The 26,010-nt window shown below is 36.6% G+C and overlaps 4 protein-coding genes across 7 annotated transcripts in view; 2 read left to right on the top strand and 2 right to left on the bottom strand.

The window, feature by feature from the left end:
* Positions 1 to 925: 925 nt before the first annotated feature.
* LOC133523990 (probable ATP-dependent DNA helicase HFM1) lies at positions 926 to 13,470 on the bottom strand. 4 transcript variants are annotated; one of them, XR_009800305.1, is made up of 9 exons: positions 12,125 to 13,470; positions 11,188 to 11,317; positions 9,863 to 10,034; positions 9,227 to 9,315; positions 8,725 to 8,811; positions 8,088 to 8,238; positions 5,712 to 6,704; positions 4,772 to 4,845; positions 926 to 1,375 (listed from the first exon to the last, which is right to left on the bottom strand). XR_009800305.1 is itself a non-coding variant. In XM_061859746.1 (7 exons), the coding sequence occupies exons 1-7, from the start codon at positions 12,171 to 12,173 to the stop codon at positions 6,507 to 6,509; spliced, it is 876 nt and encodes a 291-aa protein (XP_061715730.1). In that variant the 5' UTR covers positions 12,174 to 13,470; the 3' UTR covers positions 5,664 to 6,506. The 4 variants fall into 4 exon arrangements, 2 of the variants coding, with proteins under 2 accessions (XP_061715731.1, XP_061715730.1); XR_009800304.1 differs by lacking the exon at positions 926 to 1,375 and having other exon boundaries at positions 4,127 to 4,845; XM_061859746.1 differs by lacking the exons at positions 926 to 1,375; positions 4,772 to 4,845 and having other exon boundaries at positions 5,664 to 6,704.
* A 1,843-nt stretch (positions 13,471 to 15,313) lies between these two features.
* Positions 15,314 to 21,099, top strand: LOC133523988 (uncharacterized). Its single transcript, XM_061859743.1, has 4 exons — positions 15,314 to 15,611; positions 15,699 to 15,984; positions 16,577 to 17,104; positions 18,128 to 21,099. Coding segments are annotated over exons 1-4 (1,119 nt in total). The 5' UTR covers positions 15,314 to 15,609; the 3' UTR covers positions 18,431 to 21,099.
* A 405-nt stretch (positions 21,100 to 21,504) lies between these two features.
* On the bottom strand, positions 21,505 to 25,297 carry LOC133523991 (geminin-like). The gene is made up of 5 exons (XM_061859748.1): positions 25,138 to 25,297; positions 24,925 to 25,046; positions 24,117 to 24,254; positions 23,112 to 23,238; positions 21,505 to 22,770 (listed from the first exon to the last, which is right to left on the bottom strand). The coding sequence occupies exons 1-5, from the start codon at positions 25,156 to 25,158 to the stop codon at positions 22,654 to 22,656; spliced, it is 525 nt and encodes a 174-aa protein (XP_061715732.1). The 5' UTR covers positions 25,159 to 25,297; the 3' UTR covers positions 21,505 to 22,653.
* A 280-nt stretch (positions 25,298 to 25,577) lies between these two features.
* LOC133524540 (inositol polyphosphate 5-phosphatase K-like) overlaps positions 25,578 to 26,010 on the top strand; it is a 42,734-nt gene continuing 42,301 nt past the window's right edge. The window contains exon 1 of the mRNA XM_061860625.1: positions 25,578 to 25,979. The gene's annotated coding sequence lies outside the window, so the exon portion shown is untranslated. The remainder of the gene's footprint in view (positions 25,980 to 26,010) is intronic.

The following is a 26,010-nucleotide window of genomic DNA, read 5'->3' on the forward strand; positions in this document are numbered from 1 at the left end:
CAAATATTTATTTATTTATTTGCAGAAATCGCGACACGTCTGGTTGACGTAGACCGAAGAGCTGGCGGCTTCCTCGCACAACGTATCAGTATTGCGATACAACGAGGAAATGCCGCCAGCATCCTTGGTACATTTAAGCTAGTTATAGTAATCCTCTGTATATATCCATTATACTCGTATGTATATTGTTATTGTATTTATTTATTGAATTTTGTACCTTAGTACTGACAAGACAAAGTTCCTATTTAAACACATCGTCAAATAATATATTACCATGGTTAATTTTTGACCATAGGCCAAGGACACCATGACTGTATACTTACGCTCAAGAAATTAAACTACGCAGTAAAGATTGAGCAATTCAGTTATTAAAATAGTAATAAAATAGGCTTAGACTACCGTGACTGATTGACCCCAACAATAACATGCGTCCGAAAGCAAATAAAACAATTACTTAACTAATTAGAGTTAGACTAACTTAAATTGGCAGCGATTTCGATAGCTCAGACTGTGCAAGTGTTATTTTAAGGCGCGATGTATAGTAAAATGCGCTATTTTTAAATCGATATGTACAGGTTTGTACAAAGATTTCATCGATTATTTTCTAGTATGTATAACTTCAGTCCTTGAACTAGCCTTCAGCTTGTCAGAAACACGACGGCTCATCTATTTCTCGATAGATTATTGCTCTGAAAATATGCTTAAAATTGTGTCTCATTCGATATTTTAGAAGTACTATGACGAATATCAATATGAAATTTACTTCATTCGATAGCTTTTAACTAACTCTATGATTTTGCTTGTCATTTTATTGGTGCGTTAAATTTTTCATTCATAATTATGAATATGAATTCAACATTTTGTCTACTAAACGTTACCCTGCGCGGCAATACTGTCAGTACGCCAGTACGCCCGTGACCACTGTCAGCGTCGGATTTGTGCTAGTTTAGCGGACGCTACATAAAATGGATATTCACACCATAAATACACAAATATGTTATACACACAATGTTTTCATCACACATACGAAGGAAAAACTAAAGTTTAAGCTACTTGATTCTTAAATACGGTGACATTTCAGAGATCCGTCCGTCATATTATCTTTTTTTATAAGTTTTAAAATGGTATCAGCGGGCGGGCCTACCGCGAAAACCGAAATTCGCAAATTGCGGGGATCTTTCTCTTTTACTCTTACTAAGACGTAATTAGAGTGACTGAGAAAAATGCCCGCAATTGACGAACTTCGATTTTCGCGGTAAATCTCCAGACTTACCTTGTCCTGCAGCCGGGTCATGATGACGGCGGTGGCCTCCGTGTCGAACTGCGGGCGCCCGGCGCGCCCCACCATCTGCAGCACGGTGCTGATGCTGTACTCCTGTTCAACAATTTACTAACCAAATTATACAGAACCCAGAGGCAGGGATCGGAAACCGGTATTTTTTGTATGGAAACGAAAACGGTATTTTTTCGTTCTTTGTTAATTACTTCATTTCTAATTAGGCAATCTAATAAAACGAAGTCGTTATCTGAAAACAAAACTGAGTCCTACATTTAGAGTATAAAATAAACTGAAATATATGGTTATTTCGATGTTTTTGCAAAAAACCGGTTTCGATCCCTGCCCAGAGGGCTAATGATAAACTAACTTACATCGTGAAGTATGTGAGAGTATAAGTCCGGACTCGTCCTGAGGGCTCGGAAACCGGTTCAATTTCCAAACCGTTATCATGTACTTACCGCAAAACCTTTTAATTTCGGCAGATTTCGGTTTCGCTCGAAAAACCGCTATTTTTAAACCGGTTTTTATAAAAAGAGTTCTTGTTAAATTAACCGGTTTAGAAGAATAAAAACCGTTTTTTACCTACGTCGGTGTCTATGTTTACATGGCACACCACCAGGCAGGCCGACCGTTTCGTCGCTCGTCGAATAAACCGGTTTTTTTTATTACAATAAAGTTCTTAAAACGTTCGCGTTCTTATAAAAGTTCGAAGGAAAACCGATAGAAATCGGTATTTTATATATCAGGGCGGTTACCGGGAAAATCGATCAATTGCGGGCATTTTTCTCTGTCACTCTAATTACGTCTTACTAAGAGTAAAAGAGAAAGATCCCCGCAATTTGCGAATTTCGGTTTTCGCGGTAGGCCCCCAGTTCCGAGCCTTGCCTGAGGGTCGCGAAGTTGGAATGTCGACACAGTGCGAATTTTAATTCGTTTGTGGTGAGCGTTCCGACTGAACGTCTAGCGACCTTCAACAAGGAGGAGTTTAGGCCGAAGGGTGTCAAGTTTCGGCGGTTCCTCGACACTGCGGAGTTGCGTCATGCATCGCAACCATAATGTGATTGTATAGTGTTTAGTTTTTAAAATATATTTTTTTAATAAGTATGCTAGTTTTAAGGTATCTATCTATGGGCTACTAGTTGCCTGAAATAAAGATTTTCATTTCATTTCATTATATATCCTTTCGCCGGACAATATCTGCTATCTTGCTGTTTAGAGAGAAAGGGAAACATCATATAAGCTTTCCTCTGTCCAGTCTAGAAAGTGTTCTGAAAAAAGGTAGTTATTACCCCTTATCTGTTCCCGCCTCGATAACGTACAGCGGAGACAAAGGGGAACTTGCTGGGGACAGATGGTACTGGTTTTATTCCTATCTATGCTCGCCGGGGACTTATAGAAATTATTTCATTTCCATCTGTACCCACCGAGGACAGTTGAGAATCGATAACCGCTGTACCAGGGACTAATAGGAATCGTCGTATTCTCTTTACACCTTGCATACTATACAGTGTGTCCCTAGGCATTGGACAAAACCGAAATGTACATATGCATTAGGGTATTTAGAACCAGTTTATAAAGTATCATAACAACCGGTGTAGCGGTGTAAGAAATTAACAAATTACCATTTCTTACTTTGGAGCAGCCTATATGTGTTAGTAGCTCCTAAGGTAATATCCTCAAAGAATAGTATGGAACCTTCTTCGACGTTTTTGATTATCTTTTTTATTTATGACACTAATAAGCTTCTGACTTTTGAAAAATGGCATCAATATCAAATATTTCGAACAAATTGTCAAAAACACTGCCAAAGATTAACACAGTATGTTTCTTTTTGTTGTCAATTATTGCAAATAACTTTTGTTCGAAAATTTTATTTTTTTCTTTTGTTCTAATTAAAAAAATATTAACGTCAGAGCATTCCTGAGAAGTAACCCTACGTGGGATTCACTCTAATTACGTCTTACTAAGAGTAAAAGAGAAAGATCCCCGCAATTTGCGAATTTCGGTTTTCGCGGTAGGCCCCCAGTTCCGAGCCTTGCCTGAGGGTCGCGAAGTTGGAATGTCGACACAGTGCGAATTTTAATTCGTTTGTGGTGAGCGTTCCGACTGAACGTCTAGCGACCTTCAACAAGGAGGAGTTTAGGCCGAAGGGTGTCATGTTTCGGCGGTTCCTCGACACTGCGGAGTTGCGTCATGCATCGCAACCATAATGTGATTGTATAGTGTTTAGTTTTTAAAATATATTTTTTTTAATAAGTATGCTAGTTTTAAGGTATCTATCTATGGGCTACTAGTTGCCTGAAATAAAGATTTTCATTTCATTTCATTATATATCCTTTCGCCGGACAATATCTGCTATCTTGCTGTTTAGAGAGAAAGGGAAACATCATATAAGCTTTCCTCTGTCCAGTCTAGAAAGTGTTCTGAAAAAAGATAGTTATTACCCCTTATCTGTTCCCGCCTCGATAACGTACAGCGGAGACAAAGGGGAACTTGCTGGGGACAGATGGTACTGGTTTTATTCCTATCTGTGCTCGCCGGGGACTTATAGAAATTATTTCATTTCCATCTGTACCCACCGAGGACAGTTGAGAATCGATAACCGCTGTACCAGGGACTAATAGGAATCGTCGTATTCTCTTTACACCTTGCATACTATACAGTGTGTCCCTAGGCATTGGACAAAACCGAAATGTACATATGCATTAGGGTATTTAGAACCAGTTTATAAAGTATCATAACAACCGGTGTAGCGGTGTAAGAAATTAACAAATTACCATTTCTTACTTTGGAGCAGCCTATATGTGTTAGCAGCTCCTAAGGTAATATCCTCAAAGAATAGTATGGAACCTTCTTCGACGTTTTTGATTATCTTTTTTATTTATGACACTAATAAGCTTCTGACTTTTGAAAAATGGCATCAATATCAAATATTTCGAACAAATTGTCAAAAACACTGCCAAAGATTAACACAGTATGTTTCTTTTTGTTGTCAATTATTGCAAATAACTTTTGTTCGAAAATTTTATTTTTTTCTTTTGTTCTAATTAAAAAAATATTAACGTCAGAGCATTCCTGAGAAGTAACCCTACGTGGGATTTCAGGGTTTGTCCAATGGCTAAGGTCACCCTGTATAACTGCTATACCAGGAACACAAAAAAGAATAGTAGGTAAGGAGCATTTCCAATCATCCCATCCGTTTTCATCTTGGTCACGTTGAGCGAGGACAAACGGGAATACCCAATTTTAATGTAATTTTAGGTCTGTAAATAGAACATATAAAATGGCCACAGCATTGGCGAAGCTAGATATGAGAATGTAGATGGCCATGATATCGATATTTGCGGAAAATGCTGGTGATTCAAAGTGATACAAAATTTAAAATGTTGTATTTTTTTCTTATTAGGGATATAAATTGTATTGGATGAACTTTTTTTACTTTGATGCTTGTAGTTTATTTTCCAATTATTTGACTTGAAAAATATTACTGACCTGATAGGCTCCATTCACGTATTGCTGGGTGTTCTTCACAATTACAAGATGAGCAGGTAAGTTCACGCCCATTGCTGAAATTAAATCAAACTGTCAAATCACCAAATAATTTTATGATGCGAAATAACACATGAAATAGATTTATTTTTATTGCTAGAGACGGTAAAATGTATGAGAACACGAGAAAACAAAAAAAGTGCCGTGTCCGGTCGGTGAGACAAAAAAGAAAAACTGCAGAAAACAAAGTTAATGGAAGTTTATCATTAATTATTTATTTTAAAACAAAAAAAATAATTAATCATCACAGATCAGTAGTTCAAGCATCAATGGGACTTAACAGGGCAAACGATTTTGATTAAAAAAAGGAAATAGACGGAAAATGGTGATAATTGTCAGGATCGTGGGATTAATTATGATATGTTATGATTAGTTATTTATTATATTTGAATAATGATGATGAAATGGATATTCCAATATATGTACTTCCTTTGTTTTTTTTTTTTACATTTAGAATTTATTCTAGAAACATTCTAGACTAGGTTTTTTTAAACAATTGTTTTTTTTTTTACTATATTTTGTGAATTTGATCTGTATTAAATATAATTCAATAGTATTATGGAATAGTATTTACATCAATAAATTTCTCTAATAATTAGCTTAAGATAATTATATGTAATACTGTCTTACTATTCATAAGTGCTTGTTGCTAGACCTACATGATTAAGTATATTTGAACTTGAACTTGATCACGTCAGGATATTACTCCATTTTGCTGATAGTTTATATAGACTGGCTAATCATTTAAGGCACTAAGAAAAAGCGCCAAAGGAAGGATTCCGTACGCAAATTGTTTCAATGAATACAGGGTGGTTTTTCATGTTTAGCCATATTCTACGGATAAACTATGTGAGCTATATAACATTTAATTTTGGAAACAAACCTAAAGTTGTGGTAGTGATGAGTATGGGCAGATCTCTGTTGCGGAAGGCGCTCTCGATGTTAATTCTCTCTTCATACAGCAGCCCTGCGTGATGGCATCCCACGCCGCTCATTACAAGCATCTGAAATCATGAATAAGTTGGCAAACAAGGTTACGGTTAAACCATAATGTTGAACTGTTCAGTACCATAGCGTATCAAACGTTTGATACGACAGCTTAATAAAATACTGATGAATATAACCAGAATTATTACGACTATTAAGCGATAAGTAGGCATGAACTCTCTACCTACCTATTTTTTTGACGAATTAAGGGAGGTTAAATGACAGACATCTGGACATAATCTTCCTTAGATATATACCTACTAACCTAAATTGCCTCAGAAGAAACTTTCACTACTTTGAAATAAAAGCTTTACATCCTAATTTAGTTAAGCCCTCGTTCACGACCTGTGGCGATAGTATGGTCGCGTATTTAACGCCTGTCGTATCAGGCATCACTTTCGCACTTAAATACTTGTTACAACGTGAGAAGCATAGTGACAGACGATAAAAGGGACGGCCGTCTTAGCACCGCTGTATTCATTTAAATATCAAGTTTTAGAGGTAAACATAGGTTGTTGTAATATAACATTTGATAAAAATTGCAAGTTTAGTAGGTAGTTCAGCTTGCAATTAATACATGTATGGTAAAAAACGCCTTTGCAAGTTAGAGTACTATCTCGTTACACTCTCAACTCCTCAAGTTGATCTTCCAAGTAGGTAAGTTACTTTATGTACGATCTAGAAATCATACTCAACATAACATATAATAACATAAAAATATAATTAGAATACACAGAAAACTATTTGATATTACCTGTAATTTCTTATTTTTTAAGGTAGACGCCAGCGCTGTGAGCTTCGCTTTCTGTTCGGGGCTGAAACTGACAGTCACCTCTCTGGACAAAGCTTCTGCAGTGAGAGCAACGCTCTTTCGGGTGTTGCAAAATATCTAGAATTGAGTTAAAAACCGACAGATTATAAACAGTTCTAACACAAGTATTAGAAACTAAAAATAAGGTCCCAACCTAACCAGATCCCGTAATGCTACTTTAAAATGGTCTTACCCTAAAATGTTATTACAAAAACTATTGACGTACGCATTGGAAAATGTTAGCGATAATATTTTTTATTTCGTTACCAATCGATTCTAAAGCCATAAATGAAAGATGTTCTTTATGTATTTGGTAGGTGTATTCTGAACTGTCCCCGCTGGGCACAGATGGGAATAGGTACATTCATATGGACCATTCGGGTGCCGTTCAATTTTAATACAAACTTTTAGCATAATTTCATTTAACTACTATTGAAACTCATAATAAACATTATGTATAAAAACAAAACATATAAAGTTGTTAGTCATACTAATTTAATGACAGAATGCTCTATCATCATAAAAACATTCTTCATAACAATCCTTAGGAATAATTTTACTTGTTATAACATACATTTCGTATAATAATTAAAATATAGTACTAAATTTTAACGAATGGTGACATAGTGTTCTATGATAAATATACTTGGTGTCAATCAAACTATTAAATTATACAACAATCTACCTATTCAACTTTAAAGCTGGTCGCCGTTAGGTACGACGACGAGCGAAGCGAGGAGGAGTGTTAGGTAGAACTGCGACCATATGGGGAGAACCATATGTCTTGGAAATTGTATTTTTGCTTGTTCATTTTCACTAGGCGTTTATATGAAGTTTATCTGAATCCTTTAGGAACCACAAAGGTTCCAACTCACACTGGCCGCTGCTTTGCGGTAAAATGATATATGTCGACAGACGTAAAGTACGGATGTAGGTAAGTTTGACGCTTAGAAAAATCGATTATGTTCCATGCAAATATAATGTTTTATGTTTTTTTATTAATTAGTAATTCAGTGTTGTTAAACTTTCTGCAAACTCAATCAAATAAAGTTTATGAACGATTTCCCGTGGTTTGATTGTGAAACCACACCTTAAATATTATGCTGTTGGTTTTCATGAATAAAAAACGTTCTGAGTATAAAATAGTATACAAAGTGAACATTATACTGGTTGCCTGTTATGCAAATACATTGCTATGCTACTAAACTATAATTACTTTCGAAATTATACAATTCGTTTTTATTGTATTTGTTTTTATACCAAATCATAATTTCTGCATTTCAAAATTATGCAATTCAAATTATGCAAAATGAAATTTCGCAAATTGTTATTATTAAAAACATTACACACCCGGACCATTCACATGCGTCCCCACCTCATATAAACGGCGTGCACGTGGGTCGGGAACAAATTGGAATACACCGTTTGTCCATGTTTTTTTATCTATCATAATAAAATTACCAGAGTCGGTTTCCCGTTATAGTATTTCTGGATGATAGGCCATAATTTGTAGTTCAGTATGAGGTCAAATTTAAACATGCTGGTGCCCTCAGCGCATGTGTAGCCTTCCACTATTCGCTGTAACTTTACTGGGCGGCATTCATCTCCAAATCTAAAATAATAAAAAAATCTTAGTAATCCGTGTTTCTAGCTAAAGGTATCACAGAAAGCACGAAACTTGGCATGATTGTACCTGAAACATGTAAAAAATAAACCGTAGATGTCAATAGTGTTTTTCTCTCCCTCCCAGCCACTTCTGTGTTTCTCCACTTTCCTATCCAAATTAATTAGGACTAGCCACACTATAGATAACAGTAACACCAGTTATGTGCGAATATAAGACATTTTTATTCCGGGAATCATTAATATGGGGATAAAGTTAGTAATCAAAGTATTGGTCGGGGGAAGGGGGCATTATGGTAGAATGTTTGCAATCCCAGGATGCCTCCCTAAACGGCATATTTCGGAAAACACCTGTGTGGGTTTAGTGGACAGGACCCCCCAAAAAGGGCCCACTTCAGGTCCAGGAGGACGCATCCAAAAACATCCACACCGTCAAAAAAAATAGTAAGGAAGAATACGATAACTATGTACACACTTATGGAATACAGCAGGCTTCTCGTTGGTCGCGAGCCAATCGGCTACGTCTTCAGGATTGCTTACTGTGGCGGAGACAGCAACGAATCTGTCAAGTAAAATTCTTCATTAACCTTTTGATCAGCGGTGGGAGCATGGCTCCATTTTATTACCTGTCGCTATGCCCATCTCTTTCGCTCTTATTAGAACGTGACAGGCATGGTGACAAATGATAAAGAGCCGAACTGCTGCAATTGCTAAAACTGTAGGGCTAAGATGGTCGACGATCTTAGCCCTACTAGTATAAAACGGCTAAATAAAAGCAATGTTAATTATACTTTTAATATAGTAATTTTTTCGGTGAATTTCCATTTGTCTTTGCCCATTGTGATCACAACTATACATGAGGAAGGGACAGATAGGAATGATTCATATTAAAGCACCTATTCCCATCAGTGCCCGGCGGGGACAAATGAGAATACAACCTTTTTCCATAAAGAGACCTCAAGCAAAAAAATTCAAACCTGATGCTCGGAGGAGCGCTACAAGTAGGCTCAGCTCCTTGATACTGCTGTTGAAGTTGCTCTATACGGTACGCGGACTGGGCTGCTGACTAGGACACATAAATAAAACAAATGGTATATTTCGAACGTACAAAATAGAGCATATCGAATTATTCTCAATATATTTAAATCCGCCAAAGGCGTTAAGTCCTCCATTTGTACTCTTTATTGTACATTTGTGCAAAAAAGTTTAAAAAAATAAGTAAATCAAATATTGGTTATTAATTCCGGTATTGATATTAACCAGTTAAAAAGTTTTTTTTTTGCTCATATCTTCTTTTTTTGTTGGGATTTGCGTTTAAAAAAAATGTTTAAATACATATAGAAATCATTGAGAAAAAAAATTAAGGTAGAAATACTTGAAATATTCTCAACCGCCGCAGTAATATTTTTTTAATAAAATGTAACTAAGAAAAATTTGATTGTAAGGTACTCTCATATAAACATCACGTAATAGTGTATGCCTATTTGTCCCCGCCCCACGTGACAGTCGCCATATATGAAGCGGGGACAGATGGGTATGATACATATGAATGAAGCTGTTCCAATCTTTGCCCGGCGGGGACAAATGGGAATACACCCTCGTATTCAACATACCTCAACCGTCTTCATCCTGCTAACGACCGCTTCCAACACGGGTCCTCTGGTCTCATCGTTCAGTATGTGCACTTCGTCGATCAGGAATAACTTGATCATCTCGACCAACCCGCGGTGGTCGCGCCAGCGGCGGGTCAGCATGTCCCATTTCTCTGGCGTGGTTATTATTACCCTGCAGATTTACAACAAATTATTTATATGTATATTTATTTAAACTAGTAGTTAGCCCAAAACTGAGAACTCGCGGTTCGCGTAAAATTATATTATGCAACATCGTCAGTAAGGTCAATTTATTTTTCTCGCTGCAAGACACACTGTACAACGATTTCCTACAAGTGTTTGTCTTACCCCAGTGTTTCTCTTATCCCATCTTACCTTAATGCAGTCGCCAGTATTATCGCACTGCACGACATCACTTTTTTTTATACTACGTCGGTGGCAAACAAGCATACGGTCCGCCTGATGGTAAGCAGTCTTCGTAGCCTATGTACGCCTGCAACTCCAGAGTAGTTACATGCGCGTTGCTGACCGTAACCCCGCCCCCTCTTACCCTCCCCCCCCCTTGAGCTCTGGCAACCTTACTCACCGGCAGGAACACAACACTATGGGTAGGGTATTACTGCAGGAAATGTGATATTTCATAGAAATTTTTCGTTATATTGACTTTATGACATTTCCTGCAAGAATGCAATCGATTGCAGTTGTAGGTAATAAATGTCAAACATGATGTCGCTGCCTAGATTTTTGACATTTGCGGCAGTAATGCAGTCGCCCGTGATGTCACACTGCAATACAGACTGAGGACAAACCCGGAGAATGTACCCATTCCTTATTTTAGTTTTCTTGAGGGACTATAACACAGGCTAGCTTTATGTCCTCTTTGTGGGTCTTGCAAGAAGCTAATAATGCAGCTGTGGAGAACTTGACCAGAAAAAAGAATTTACCTAAAAAATTTACGATGGTACGAAAATTAGACTTTTAAAAAGGCGCCTCAAATAAGGTTGGAGACGCCTGGCTCCGCAGGCCATCCAATCAAACAGATAAAATCTAACTTAAGAGTAACCCTACTTCTACTAAAATTTTGTTTTGAATAATTTAAAAAAATCTAGTTATTCACAAAAACAAGTAATCGAATACATGATTCGTCCTCTTTGCTCCAAATAACTTTAGATAACCGGCACAAGCCTTGTCAAGACCATGCTATTATTTAGTTTATTGCTATTAGCTATTTGAACCCAAAACTAAATCCGCTACAAGCTTAGCCAAAACAACTTTCGACGGTTTTTAAGTAAAATAATAACACAAATAAGAATTACATCGCTTACCTGTAAGGGCTTAGTTGCGAGAAGTCTACTTCCGTGTCACCAGTGACTTCAATGCAGAGGAGCCCTAATTTCGTAAGCTTCGGGTACCACTCTGTTAGGCGTTCGTTGCATACCGCTTTCACTGGTGCCACTAAAATTATTACAATAATGCGTATTTTCATTATGGGTCAAGCTAAAGCTGAAGCTAAGGTCACTGATTTAATTTGCAAACTAAATTAAAAATAATATTGCTTTCGGTTACCGCGATAGTTACTCATGGCAACGTTATTCATTCATAATAATAATAGAAATGTATTTATAAATTCAATTTAAAAAATAATTGAAAAAAATAAAACAAAAATATTTAAGCCCCATCTCGGATGAAACTTTCCATTTGAAAGCTACGATGCTACAGACGTACAGACAAGCATTTCTTTGTTTTTGAAGGCATTCCACTATTCCTACTATCTAGGGTAACATTCCCGTTTGTCCCCGTGGCTAGAGGTGGGAAAGAAACCATTATCGTTTGTCACTGCGATCGCAGATGGGAATGAAACCACTTTCATTTGCCCGTGCCATCACAGATGGGAATGAAACTATTCTCAACTGTCCCCGACGGACACCGACTGGAAGGAATATCTGTCCCCGACTGTCACTTAGGGCAGGAGTATGGATAAAGTATATAGTTGAGTAATTATTGCCATTTACCGAGATTCAAACCCAGCACCACCACGCAGCCACTACCCACTAAGGCTCACTAAGCTATTCTTCAATTAATCGGTATTAATTAGAATGAAGTAGGGCAGTCCATAAGAGAAGTGTCTAAGCTGGAGAAGTATAAAAAAATCTCACACGCTCTCAACCTTTTACTAACAAAGTGGTGTTTTGAATACCATACTTGCTTAGACACTTCTGTTGCTAACTGTACCACTTTCGCTGACAGGAGGATAATATTTACTGTAGATGATCTTGAAGTCTCCATTACTATGTGTGTCTTCCATATGCATAAGTAGCTGTAGAATTGCCAGTTCGAATACCACGGTCTTGCCTGAGCCCGTTGGGGCGCATACCACCAGCGACTTATCTATAACATGGATATTTTTTTTATTTTATTAAACAGTAGGTAAATCTTTAGTGAGAATCTTTAAGCGCCAATTACATCCACACTTACCGATATTTGGCCCGAAGTCAGTCCATGTCGGGCCTGGGGGCCTACCGCGAAAACCGAAATTTGCAAATTGCGGGGATCTTTCTCTTTTACTCTCACTTAGACGTAATTAGAGTGACAAAGAATGCCCGCAATTGACGAATTTCGATTTTCCCGGTAGCCGCCCTGATAATCGTTTTCCGTTTCACGGAATATCAGCACATCGTTTACAATATTTGAAATGTAAAAAAAAATGGTTCATGAACCAAAAATATAACACATTAGACATTTTAGGCAATTAGAGAAAAAGTAATTTTTATATGTCATATATTGTAAAAGATGTGCTGATCTTTGGTGAAACGAAAAAATACCTACTCTTACTCGGGCCCGACGTCGGGCCTGACATTGGGCGATAGCAAGTGTAGATGTAATAGGCTTTTTAGTGAGAATCTCACACCTACCTATCTACACAACCATTTTTAGGGTTCCATACCTCAAAAGGAAAAATGAACCCTTATCGGATCACTCGTGCGTTTGTCTGTCCATCTGGCACAGCCTATTTGCTCCGTAACTATTGGACTAATTAAGTTGAAATTTGATACACATATGTTTGTGACCCAAAGAACAGATATGTAAAGTATTTATATTTATGACCTCGACTGTACTTACCACGTACTTACCCGTCTGATGTTAAGCAGTTTCCGTAGCCTATGGACGTCTGCAACTCCAAAATGTTTAAACTGCAGGACGCACTTGGATCGATCAACTTTTTTATGTCATCTCGTGTCCAAGAAAATACAAAATCTTTAAAAACTATGCATTTTTATTTTATCAGGTATGGTATAAGGTATAATGAATCAACCACAAAGTCAATCTAACTAGAATTTAGAAAAAGTTTAAAAAAAAAAGTTTGGTCCACTCTCTCTGAGCTTAAAACGATGAAGTGCTTATCATATTTTAGTACAGGCCCTAAGTAACTGAAAATGATTATGAAAATGACTAACGATGTCCCTAAAAAAATTACGTAAATTTTGCATTTTTCTGAAGGAGAGGAATTAATACATTGGAAGGAAGAGAATTATTAGATTTTTATTATCTTTCTCAATGATATAAAAAAGTTGATCGGTCCACTTATGTAAGTAAGTAATAAGGTTAATTACTTTTGCTCACAATAGGTACTATTTAAAGGACACATATTTTACCTGAATATAAGGCATCTTCTATGATCCTAGATTGCACCAAATTGAAATATGGATACGTAAATAAACACCTATATTTCGGATCTGAAAATAATAAAACATTAAAAAAATATATACGATGAAGAAATCATAATTATATCTATATAATTAATTGAAGAAGGGTCATATTTATTACGTAAAAATAAGTGAGACTATGTTGTTAATTTGATTAAGATAATGCATCTTACCTATTTCTTCGACACTCCGAAACTCTCCATGTTGACCAGTATGTTTCGCAGGTCGCAGGGTTTCGGACAAATTCGTATTAATTTCATTAGTTTCAGGAGAAGTATCAGACGAGGTAGGTAAAGAAAGAGGCTGAGAGAAGTCCTCGTCTACAACTTCATCAATTGTTTTACCGAAAACATCAGTAAAACTATCCCTGAAATACTGTAAAATTGTTTACTTGGAACACTTTTTTAAATCATATAGAATTAGATTGAATACAAAATTTAAGTAATCTTACAGCTGTGAAACAGTTGGAAACATGCTCGTACGTAAATAAATATATTATTTAGTTACACTTCACTTGAAGTTGCACTATACTTTCATAAAATTAGTCGCATTTGAATATTTTTAACATCAATCTTACACAAAATTTCACTATTTGCACTTGGGTTTTCCCGCCATTGGTTTTTTTTTAATGTACCATAAACTATTGAAGTGCCTGCGTTCGAATAGCCCTTTAAAGTCGACAACAGACAGGCGTACCGAACCGCGACCTTGGTCCGGTCAGCATATCCCTTTCTTGCTCTCACTTATACTTGTGCCCTTAACGGAAGTTCTTAAAAAATGCCCCCGAACGCGAATAGCGTTACAAGTAGGAGTTGCGACGCACTTCCATTTATTGGTAATAAAGATCATAATCGGCGGTCACAATCGGTGAATCAAATTTAATCAGATTGACGAAAAATTTCTCCCACCTGAACTGGCCTTGAAACACATCCAAACTTATCAGTAGAAAAAGGCGCGAAATACAAATTATTTTATGAAACCTCCAACCTTTGCGCTTACATTTTTTATTTATTTGTCACCCTTTTCTACTGACAAAATGGCTGTGCCAGAGTATAAAGACTGGCTAATAACAAATCATAAACACGAGCAGAAACCATTTGCTTAATTTAAAAACTTTAATATGTTTTTTTATTACTATTTAAAGGCTACGCGTGAGCTATGTTTAGCCAGTATTAAAACGGTTTTTCACAATGTGTACGTGTGGACGCTAGATGAGAGTGACGTCATTTCTTTTTTTCCTGATCAAATTGGTCGATTTTTTCTTCCCATCTGGGCAGGCTTTGAAAAAAAAAACAACCCACGCGTCATAGACAACTGTGATGTCAATGTTAGATGCAGTGTTGCCAGGCGTACAATAATTATGGTAAACGTACGATAATTTGGGCTCCAGGGCCCTACCGCGAAAACCGAAATTCGCAAATTGCGGGAATCTTTCTCTTTAACTTCAGTAAGACGTAATTAGAGTGACAGAACAAAATCAACTTATAGCCCCGGTACGATGTACATACGTTCCAAAGAGCATTATCGTACGCAAAAGTAGGATAATTTCAGCCCTTGGACGATGCCACCCAAAAAGTCTAGTTTTTGAAGCAAAATATGACACTTTCCTTCAGAGATAGCCTACAATTAGCACCTGTTGGGTGTTCAACTCCTTGGTTTACGTCAAAAATGTCGAAAATTCCGGTAAACCATTTGAATCTATCACAAAAATACACCAATATAAAACTGATTTTTGCGCAATTTAGACGAAAATTGTGTTTTATTTGATTTTAACATTAGGCCAAGTGGGCTTATGTTGCAAGAAATTTTGGGAGTAGTGCCTTTGTTGACAGGCGTACGATAATTTTTTCATCGGTACGATAATTTTGACACTCAAATACGGTAATTCTCTTCCGCTCACCTGGCAGCACTGATCAGATGTGATCTAAACAATTTCTGGGAAACTTTTCCTCAAAACTTGCGTAGTATTTACCGTAGGATTTTCTGCTTGGTTTAGCGTAAATGAAGTGTTAACAGTACAACATCAGGCGATAACAAATTGTAATGTGAGTAGATTAGTCAAGATATCTGAATGTTCTTGCGAACAGTTTAATTGTTTGTCGCGTTAAAGTTAACTGCTTCTCAATTTACAGGGAAGTTCTAAAAGATTACGACAATGCAGACACGATCAGTATTGATACCTTGGCGCTTGAAGAACTTCTTGAAGAAGAAAGGGCGAGAGAATTGGCCGACTTAAACTCCCTGAGTAAAAAAGTGTGTCACCTTCATACAAGTTTGTTGTATTATCGTAACTCTAAATCTAAAATGGGTGCAGCGAGTTATGAAACGTGGAGAACGCTGGTGAAGAAGGTCGGAGGCACCCCTGACGGTTGGAGGGATCTTGGCTACATTTTAGGCATACCACAGGATGATTTGGATGTAAGTTTATTTTATTCCCAAAGGAAAATACCATGCATCATATTTATTTGACACATATTTACATAAATGCTTGTGATTTAGATAGACATCTTTCTTTGGCATTTTTTATTAGTTTTAACTCGTTAGTAGAATGTATTTATACTATAAATGTTATTTTCTAAATATAAAAAAGTGACTGCCTATGAAGCCGATGGTTTTGGATTCGAATCCCGGTAAGAGCATTTATTTGTGTGATGAACACAGATATTTGTTCCTGAGTCATGGGTTTTCTAAATATATCTATATACATGTGTATATCATCACCTAGTACCAATAGTACAAGCTTTGCTTAGTTTGGGGTTAGGTTGATCTGAGTAAGATTTCCCCTAATATTTATTTATTTATTTTAATTACTAATTTCTTTCGTTTTGGAGGCCAAGACCCTCTTTGGATCACTGCGCCACAATAGTTAGTTTTTTTTTTTTTAGTTAATTTCTACATCTTTGCAAAATAACTAGTAAATATTTGAAGCAGCTTTATTCTCTATGAGAAATAAATGCAAGTGTATTGTTAAATTAAATAAACAAACTTTGTAATTTTAATATATTTTCAGTACATATCAAACTCTATGAAATATGAACCAGACCCAACTAATGTAGTACTTAAATTATTCATTCAAGATGAAGATTCAACATTAGACAAAATTATAGACGCTTTCCTGAAACTGAAACGCTATGACATATTAAAAGCACTTGAGCAGTCGCTCCTTGATCTTACACAATGCTTTAACAATAAACAAGAAGACAGTGGTTATCATAGCAATAGCAAAAACGTCCAGCGAGAAATTATAAGTTACATGAAAAATTTGGTCAACGATTTACCGCCAGCCTTATCAAAAAATAAAGAACATAACCAGCCAAATCCAGTACCAAGAATACCATTAAACCCGGTAGATATTAATGTGCAAAAAGATGGGCCTATTCTGTTTCTCACATATGCAGAAGATGGTTTACGGACTGCTTGTAACATTCAGCAAGTAGTTGCGGGTTGGGATTCAGATGTTATGGTGGTCATGCTCAATGATAGAAGGGATGAAGTTTATCAGAATCCGGAGAGGTTTATTAGGGAGTATGTGGAAAAGGTAATTATGATTTTTTTAATTAATATTATAAACAAACAATTATTGCTATCACTAATTAGGTGGGTCCACACAGAGCGAGCATATGCGCGAGGCGATTTCCTCACGCACAAAACGGCCGAGGCAAGTCTACACTGGCCGTTTTGCACGTGAGGAAATTGCCTGGCGCGTATGCTCGCTCTGTGTGGACCCGCCTATTCAACAAGAAAATCCTTCAGTACATAAAATGAATAGATGTCATATATGTACAAAAGTCAAGTGATCAAACAAAGCCTCTAGTGACCAGGGCATGACCCTGCATCTTTTGCTTTCCGGGTTGATATATATTGTGATTTAATTATTTATTTTGTTTTTTCTTTAGGGCTAATTTCACAAATAAATCTTAAATCAAATTGGTACCAATATACTCAAATTCAGTATTAATTAATTGACACATCAAATTAATGACAAAGTAAGTCAAATATAAATTAGGTAATTATTCAATTTCTAGCAATTTAATAGAAAACCGCATTTTCCTTCCTTCAGTCATGTGTATTGTGTATCAAAATACCCTACGGAACTATTGGTAAAGGTATTTTGTATCACTACTAAGTACTGACAATCAATAAAGGAAAAGACTACTAGTATGTAGGTTCAAAAAACCCATTGTTATTATTATATTTGATGTCTCATGGGAGTTTTGCCAAAAAATCCATATATCCATAGGTCGTACCCAGACATGGGGCTTTAGGGGTAATTATTATTTTATTTTATTAAAACACAGCAAGGGAGTTTAGATATCGACAAACTTAATTATCGATGTTTTTTCCATAATAGTGATCCTTCCACGGGTTTAGGTCCAAGGGAAAAACTACATTTAAAATCCTGATTCGAGCCAGTTCCATCTACTGCCAGTCTATTTACCAAGCATGTTAGTGGAAACTGATACAACACTTCTAAGAAACTGTGCTATGGAACAAAATAACAAAAAAACTTGATCCACCCTCATAGGCAGTCAGATTTAACTTGTTAACCATTTGTTTTCAGGCCGACTATGTAGTACCAATCCTTACAACGGGCTACCTAAGCGCAATAAGAACACATAACACCAGCGCACCAAGCACCAACGGGAATTTAGACCACAAATATGTTAACTATGTCTACAATTTAATCACCGGACAATATATTTATGCAGACGGATGTTTAAATAAGAAGGTTAGAAGTGTATTGCCGGAAGGAGTGTTTGTTCCTTGGATGTTGATATCGTCTTATCCGGTATTGAAACCATGGACTTGTGAGGTGGAGTTTGATAAACAGTTCAAATCGTTTTTGGGATTGACTACCTCCTAGAGGTATTGTATTTAGAAAATTTTTAGTCTTTACAAGCTTTTATTTAACTTGCAATGGTATGTACATTTATTGTACGGGTCAAATCTTGCAAGCTTAGATACACTTCATATTATTTGCTTGAGCTGAAACTTCACATACATACGTAAGTTGAATGACATACAGTATTATTGTTATTTGTTATATTGTACCATCGACCTGATTTGAATGATGGACACAGGAGGTGCCCATAGGAACTGTGATAAAACGCAACTTAATTGCGTTTGGGTTTGTTAGAATCGTCTCGATAAGTACTCGTTGCCTGTCAAAAGAAATGTAGTCAGTTATAAAAACGTGTATCAAAAATAAAATTTTGTACAAAAAACTTATTTACAAACTGGACTTGATCCTGTATTAAAAATAAAAAGACTTGCCCTGTTTTGAGCGCAAAATTGTACTTGCCAGACTACTACAGTCCCAGAGGAGGAATAAAGTTGATTTCAAAATCTAGCGCGAGTATTTCGAACTACCCGCACTTTGTTTTACCGTGCATGAAAGAGTAGAAATTAAATGAGGGCGCCACTTTCCTCGTTACTGTCATATTTTGACGTAAAATGCTTATTAAACATGGTAACAATTTTGTATGGAATTTTATTAGTTCCATTTTATTTTATTTCTATACTTTCATGTCGCACTATATCAACTTGAAAATCCGGAACACTACGGTTCTCACGCACAATATCCACATGACCAAGTGAATGATATTCTAAAACCATTGCCTCGATTAACTTTGCAATTTTCTTTTAATTCGAATGGGTTTATGCCATGCCATAGAGGTAGGATCGTATAGATGTGCTGTACCGCGTGAGGGACAGGACATACACAATGCGACAATAGTATTTTATGCAACAGTTGTATAAGAAGGGTCAAAAAAGGCGAGTGGCGTGAGTTACAATGTGAGCCGGAGCCGAAGGCGTAGGCGAACATTGTAAAGGAATACGCCACGAGCATTTTTTGACCTACTTATACAACGTTGCACACAATATTTTTCCTACGAGTCAACAAAAATAAATCTTAATTTAGGTAAACAAAGCAAAAGTATATAGCCAAGACGCGCGAGCACACCTTGTTCCGCGCCCGGCCCGCCCCGGGCCGCGGCCGGCCGGTCGGCGACACCTGCTCGTAACTCATGAGGCCCTGGTACTTGCTACTTGCTAAATTAAATTTTTGGACAGTTTTTTCTCAATTTTGGCCACCGTAGCCTACGGAGACTAACAAGCAACGCTAAGCGGTCTTCGTAGTATTACGGGTGTCACATGCGTGTTTCTGACTTATGAAGTAATTATTTTTACTATGCAACCAAATGAATATTTTGTAAGTTGGCAGCAATGCACTTAGTTTAAAACTGTATTCGTTTTGGTTTTGTTAGGTTGGTAGCCATTAATCGCAGTAACGTTATAGCGATTAAAAGCACAAGAGCTTTTATGAGGAATAGACAATATTATAGACTTTTCTTGAAACCTTTTATGTATGTTCTTATATTCGTGTTAATAAATGCATAAATGACAGATAACAGTAGAGGAGTAGGAAAAATTAAAAACACGTTTTAACATTTCTGACAACATACCAAAAACAACCTACGTAATTTGGTGGGGTTCATTGTTACCCACCATAAAAAACGGTGGGCAATGGAATGTCCACGTCACTTAGGACTTTTTAAAAGTAGGCAGAAAGGGCAAGTCAGACTATGACAAGGACAAGGACAAACAGTAATAGCGCTTTCTCTGCTACTCCTACTGAAAGTTCCGTAAAAGCATCTCGCTCGGTCATCACCTCCCTCCCCCATTTCATCTCTATATTATTGTACCTCTAATGCCCCCGTTTAAGCAAATAATAATGTGAAAGTTTAGTTCAATATATTTTAAATCTTGCCTATTAGATGTATTGTGCTCGATATCGAACCTTGTCGGAATGCATGAAGGTTGAAATTGGCCTGCAGCCGCACGCGTCACTTGGCGGTCAAAAGGGTAGGGAATACCTTTTACAGTACATATGGGGCTACTTTATAGCACTAGTGCGAGAAGTAGCATATTACGTTACTGTGTCGAACATTTAAAGGGCCATATGTACTGTAAAACGTTGTACGATACATGTGCGAATAGGTAATTCGCAACTCGTGTCGATTTAAAACACTCCCTTCGGTCGTGTTTTAATTTATCGCCACTCGTTTCGAATTTCCTATTTTTCGCACTTGTATCGTAATGTACTATTTTGGAAATGACGGCCAAGTATCAGTGTAAGATATAGATATTAAGTGCCTTCTAGCTTTATATTTCTAATACTGAAAATGTAACGAAATGAGGCTTTACTCTTAGCTAGGATTTGCATGACGGATCTGTAATGTATGGGGAATCCGGGTATCCAAATCCAGACCCGGATAATTTCATACATTTTGGATCTGGATTGCAAACCCTACTCTTAGCCTTGCTCTTATAAAGTTGTCCGAAATGAAATAGTTCAAATTGTATAAGCTTAATATGATTTTTTTTTATTTAATATTATTTAAACTTAATAATTCTTTGCCTCAATGTACCTTATTATCATTTAAGTAATGGTTGGGTTGTGCGCTTAAATTCTGGCAGTTCAATTGTATTAATGTAATAGTTTAATATTGAATAAAACACTTTTTTATATTTTAGTTTTTTTTTATTAATTATTTAAATATTTCAACTACATATAACGTGAAAAGAAAATTAGAGGAACTCGCATAATACTAAATAAACTTCATTCTAAAAAGTTGCTCTAAAATCACTACCTAGGTTGAGCTTATACATGTTAAGTAAAAAAAAATACATACCTACCTTCACATAAAGCTCGCTAATTAAATTTAGTGCTTACGTGACATATTGCGATAGAACTCAATTTCATCGGATCCACACTGAGCGAGCATACGCGCGATGCAATTTCCTCACGCGTATGCTCGCTCAGTGTGGATCCGGCTATTAGCTTGGAAATTTAACTTTGAAACAAATACGTTTAAAGAGAGGTATTTAAAAATATATTAAATCTTAAGGGCCTTGAGATAATATAGAGTCGGATCAAGTTGGCAGCGGTTTTAATAATAATCTTTTGTACTTATTAACTATCTATACATAATAATGAAAGAAACAGAATTAAGTGCCATAGAGACTGATACATAAATGAGATTGAATGTAAATATGATTTTGTAAGTAGTTATTTGGTGCTATACTTATACTATAAAGGGGTGAATCAACTTTTTTTGTTTTGTTATCCTGTCCCGTTGTCCAAGGGACAACAGTGGCACAGTTTGTTTGAAGAGACGTTGTATGCCGTTCTATTAACATGCTTAGTAGGGGGCCCATTATGGACATTGGTTATAACGACCACAAAAACGCAAGTTTAATACATTTAAGTACCATAAAATCAGTATTTCAATGAACTTTTGTCCCCTGGACAACTAATCGTAACCATGGCAACGAGTGACGCTTAAAGTTGATTCTCCCAAAGAGACTAACTATCAATCAGATTATTAATTACACGGTGGAAATTAAAACTCAATACATGTCTTTCCATGCACATGGAGTATAAGCATGGAACGCCACATATTCTTAACTATTAAACCACCAAATGTCATATAAAAAACCTATCACATGCCGTAATTATGGGCGCAAGGGAGCCAATATAATACTGGAAAGCATGAAGGTTACTTTGACAATATAAATCAACACTCATTGGCGCTGGATGTCACCGCTAACGACTTTAGACACTCATAGCTGGTATTAAAATTATGAGCTATTAAGCGGATCCACACAAAGCGAGCATACGCGCGAGGCAATTTCCTCGCGCACAAAACCTACCGCGCCGATTCGGCCGAGGCACGTCTACACTTTCCGTTTTGTGCGCGAGGAAATTGCCTCGCGCGTGCTCGCTCTGTGTGGATCCGCCTAATAAGTATGAATGACACCAAAAAACTCAATCAATCAATTTTTCGTGTGACAAGACATGGTTAGTATATGAATCTTATATTATTACGATCAAAGACAGTGTTCAGTGGACTGTTAATATTGTTTTACGCGTCTAAATCAAGTGTCAACGTTTAAGTAGTCATCTATATTTTTTTGAAATACATTTAACCTGTTGATAGTTAGTCCATTTTATACTTAACAAATTACCTATTCACAAAAGCTTTAAGCCATTAAAAGTGAACATATTTAAGTATTACCAAGTTACTTCTTTTTGGGAGTTTTAGGGGAAGGTTCAGGATCTTCCGAGGTCTCGTCGGCCGTGCTGACGTCGTTCACGTCGATGCCTGTGTCGTCGTTGCTGCCAGTGTTCAGCTCGTCCTGGAAAAAAAGGAAATTAATGCCAAGTCCCCAGACTTTATAGCTTAATTAAAAAAAAAATTATGCTAATTTTTTTTATACCACGATGTGGTAAACAAACATACGGACCGCATGATGGTAAGCTCACTGCACCTCGGAAGGGATCTCATTCCACAGCCGGTGCGTCCGCGGAAGGAAATTCCTCTTAAACCACACAGTGCGCAACCATTTAGGTTCTAGGGTGTGAGGATGAACCCCCTGCCGAGCCGTGTGGTGATAGAAAGTTCGTCATTTCAAACAATTCTTCAGAGCACAGCCCATCAAGTTTATGCATATGGGCCAAATGGTTTAATCAGTCTCACCTTAATGACTTCAATGAAACTGTTGGCCTCCTCCAACATCTGCTTGTATTCTGCATTCTTTTCTTTAAGTTCCTCTATCAGTTGGCGGAGCTTTTCATTCTCATCCAAGGCATCTTGTAAAGCAACTCTGAAAATTGAGATTATACAAAGTCAATGCCTCGCGCGTATGCTGCTGTGTGGACCCGCCTATTCAAGTACTAATAGAGGTCTTATACAAATATCATTTTATTCTTAGGGTGTGTTTCTCATTGTCCAAGTAAAGTATTAGATAGCGAATTAACTGTCAGGTAAAACTTCCTGCAAAACTTAGCATTTTTTCTATCAGTTAACCTTATTTGATGAAGTGGCAAGTAGCTTATTCAGGATTTTACTTGGACATTGTCTTGCTCAGGCCCTAAGTCTAATATCCAATTTGCTTGCTTTTTAGCAATAAGACCGCATGTTGTTACCAGATTCTATTTTCTTTTAAATTTTATTTCTAGTTTTACACTGTATTGGTGTAATAAAAAATATTTACTATTACTTACAACATTTTTACCCTGCAAAAATTACAACACACTACACACACAGCTATCAAATTGACTTCTCTTTGGGATTATGCTATGAACCTTCAGTTACAGAATCTTACGTTTACCTTTTCAAAATCCATGTTCATGCTTGAAATTAAAATACACTATGTAAAACAATGATATTCCTAGATAACATTAATAGGCGGGTCCTCACAGAGCGAGCATACGCGCGAGGAAATTTCCTTGCGCAAAAACGGCGAGTGTAGACATGCACAGTGAACTAAAACGCGCGCACTGCCTCGGCCGAGGCACGTCTACACTAGTTGACCGTTTTGTGCGTGAGGAAATTGCCTCGCGCATATGCTCGCTCTCTGTGAACCTGCCTATTATTGAAAAGATTAAGTTTACTTTAAAAATTCACAAAGATTTCATAAAACTGAATTTGAAGGCAAATAAAATTATATTTGTAGTTTTTATCAGAATAATCATTACTTACTGGCGCTTTTCCGCTAGGATTTGCCAATACTTCTCCGATGCGCCTTCAGGATTGGTGAGATCATCCACTGATATCTTAGTGTCAAAGTTGGCTTGAGTCTCCTTAGTTGACAAATTCTTGCGCTTGACCTCAACATCACTAAAACACAAACAAAAGAATTAAACACTTTAGCCTACTTCACGTAACAAAAAACCCTATAAATTTAAACCACTAATAGCCGCACCATTAATTTTCATACTAAAATCTGTCATCTGTCAACAATAAGTTAGACTGATGTTACTAAGTGATGTGATACGACTTTACAAACTTTGAACTGTATAATACAGGACACTGTGCGACATAGGCTCATCAGCTACATAGCTGCTTGCCTATCATTATATAATAATATATAATATATCTGTGTGCAGCCCAACAGCCAAAGGCTTAATTAAGGTAAATAAATTTATTACAAAACCTAATTCAGATTATGTCTTTTTTTTTACACGCACAACACAAATATACCCACATTATATACATTGGCTGCTATTGCTAGTCATAACCCTTCCTACAAAACCTAGTCTGGTAAAAATAGAAGTTAGAACAAGATAAACCAAAAATGTATGCATGAAAAACTATATCAAGCAACGGTACAAACAAAAGTACATGAGGCATTCCCAAACTGCACCAACTTAGTATTGAGTGTGATGATGGTTGTTTGTATTACGCCTATCTACTTATTTGATTAAGTGTTCATGTGTTTTATGAGTTATATTGCCTATAATAGCTAATAAGGGTTTGCATTAACACATGAGCATGAAATTATACTTACACTGGCGAATCCTGACTCAGTTGATGCTTCAGAGTTTTAGACGGCCTGCCGACTAAGTTTTCTCGGTCAGAAGCTGTGTGCTGCAGGGTCTTGAGTCCCTTTCTAGTCACCCTCGTCGAACCCTATATTTAAAACGCTTATAAATTAAAACAGTATCAAATATAAACCAAAGCATCATACACTACTAACGGTTGAAAATTATGTTTAGTGTACCTGAATTTCCCGATTACTCATGATGGAAGCTTCAGGGATGTTAGCACTCCTTGTTTTACACTAAATCACTTCGTATTATACGAAATGAATACGGAAACCATTAACCAATTTCTTTCTAAGCAAACCAAGCATAGCAAGCAACCGAAAGAAATGTGAAATGTCACTGTTGACAGTGACAGAGCGAACATTTCCCGCCTTTTCTCATTTCCAAGCTGCAATACAGGATAAAATTAAAATAAACAGGAAATATTATTATATTAAAAATAAATTAATTTAGATTTTAATTTTAAATTTAATTTAGAAAAAGTAAAGTAAGTTATCTTACACATCTTACAAAGGAGCTTCAATCTTAGTTAATTCTAATACAAGTATACAATTTGGACATACAAATGATGACAAAAATGAAATCGCAAGTGCTGCCAGAGTATGTCATACCCCCAAATGTAGTGGCAAATTTAACTCGCATGCGTATCGGTGACTCGGTGAGGTTTATAGAGCCTGTCATATATATATACTTGTATATGTGTGGGCAGATGAATAAAGATCAGTCTTATAACAAGCTTATGTGTGTTACTTATTCCTCTGTCACAATACATATTTTACAGAGCCTATTAGCTAATGAGGGGAAATAAATTTATTCCACTGGCAACTTCAATATTCACTTTTCGACTTTTCGTTTTGATTTGACACTTGACAGCTAGTTTTGCGATTGAAGCGAACTAGATTGCTCGTCATGATCACGATAAATAATAATCGTTTTTAGTGAAACCTCTGTTTGTAATTATGAGCAATTGAAAGTTTTGATAACGGTGACCTACATCACGGAAACTTTAGTGGTTTAAGTAAGTGTACTGTGACTAGTGGCGTGTAATT

Source organism: Cydia pomonella, chromosome 13, assembly GCF_033807575.1.
Source record: "Cydia pomonella isolate Wapato2018A chromosome 13, ilCydPomo1, whole genome shotgun sequence".
Lineage (NCBI taxonomy): Eukaryota > Metazoa > Arthropoda > Insecta > Lepidoptera > Tortricidae > Cydia > Cydia pomonella.

Coding starts and splice junctions, on each gene's coding strand:
- LOC133523991 (XM_061859748.1), bottom strand. CDS start 25,158: ATGAGTAATCGGGAAATTCAG. Junction 25,047..25,137: donor TGAGTAATCGGGAAATTCAG/GTACACTAAACA, acceptor TTTTAAATATAG/GGTTCGACGAGGGTGACTAG. Junction 22,771..23,111: donor GTTTCATTGAAGTCATTAAG/GTGAGACTGATT, acceptor CTTTTTTTCCAG/GACGAGCTGAACACTGGCAG.
- LOC133523990 (XM_061859747.1), bottom strand. CDS start 11,348: ATGAAAATACGCATTATTGTAATAATTTTAGTGGCACCAGTGAAAGCG. Junction 4,846..5,711: donor CATCACTACCACAACTTTAG/GTTTGTTTCCAA, acceptor ATTTAATTTCAG/CAATGGGCGTGAACTTACCT. Junction 1,376..4,771: donor ACGTGAATGGAGCCTATCAG/GTCAGTAATATT, acceptor ATTGTTGAACAG/GAGTACAGCATCAGCACCGT.
- LOC133523988 (XM_061859743.1), top strand. Junction 15,985..16,576: donor TACCACAGGATGATTTGGAT/GTAAGTTTATTT, acceptor ATATATTTTCAG/TACATATCAAACTCTATGAA. Junction 17,105..18,127: donor TTAGGGAGTATGTGGAAAAG/GTAATTATGATT, acceptor ATTTGTTTTCAG/GCCGACTATGTAGTACCAAT.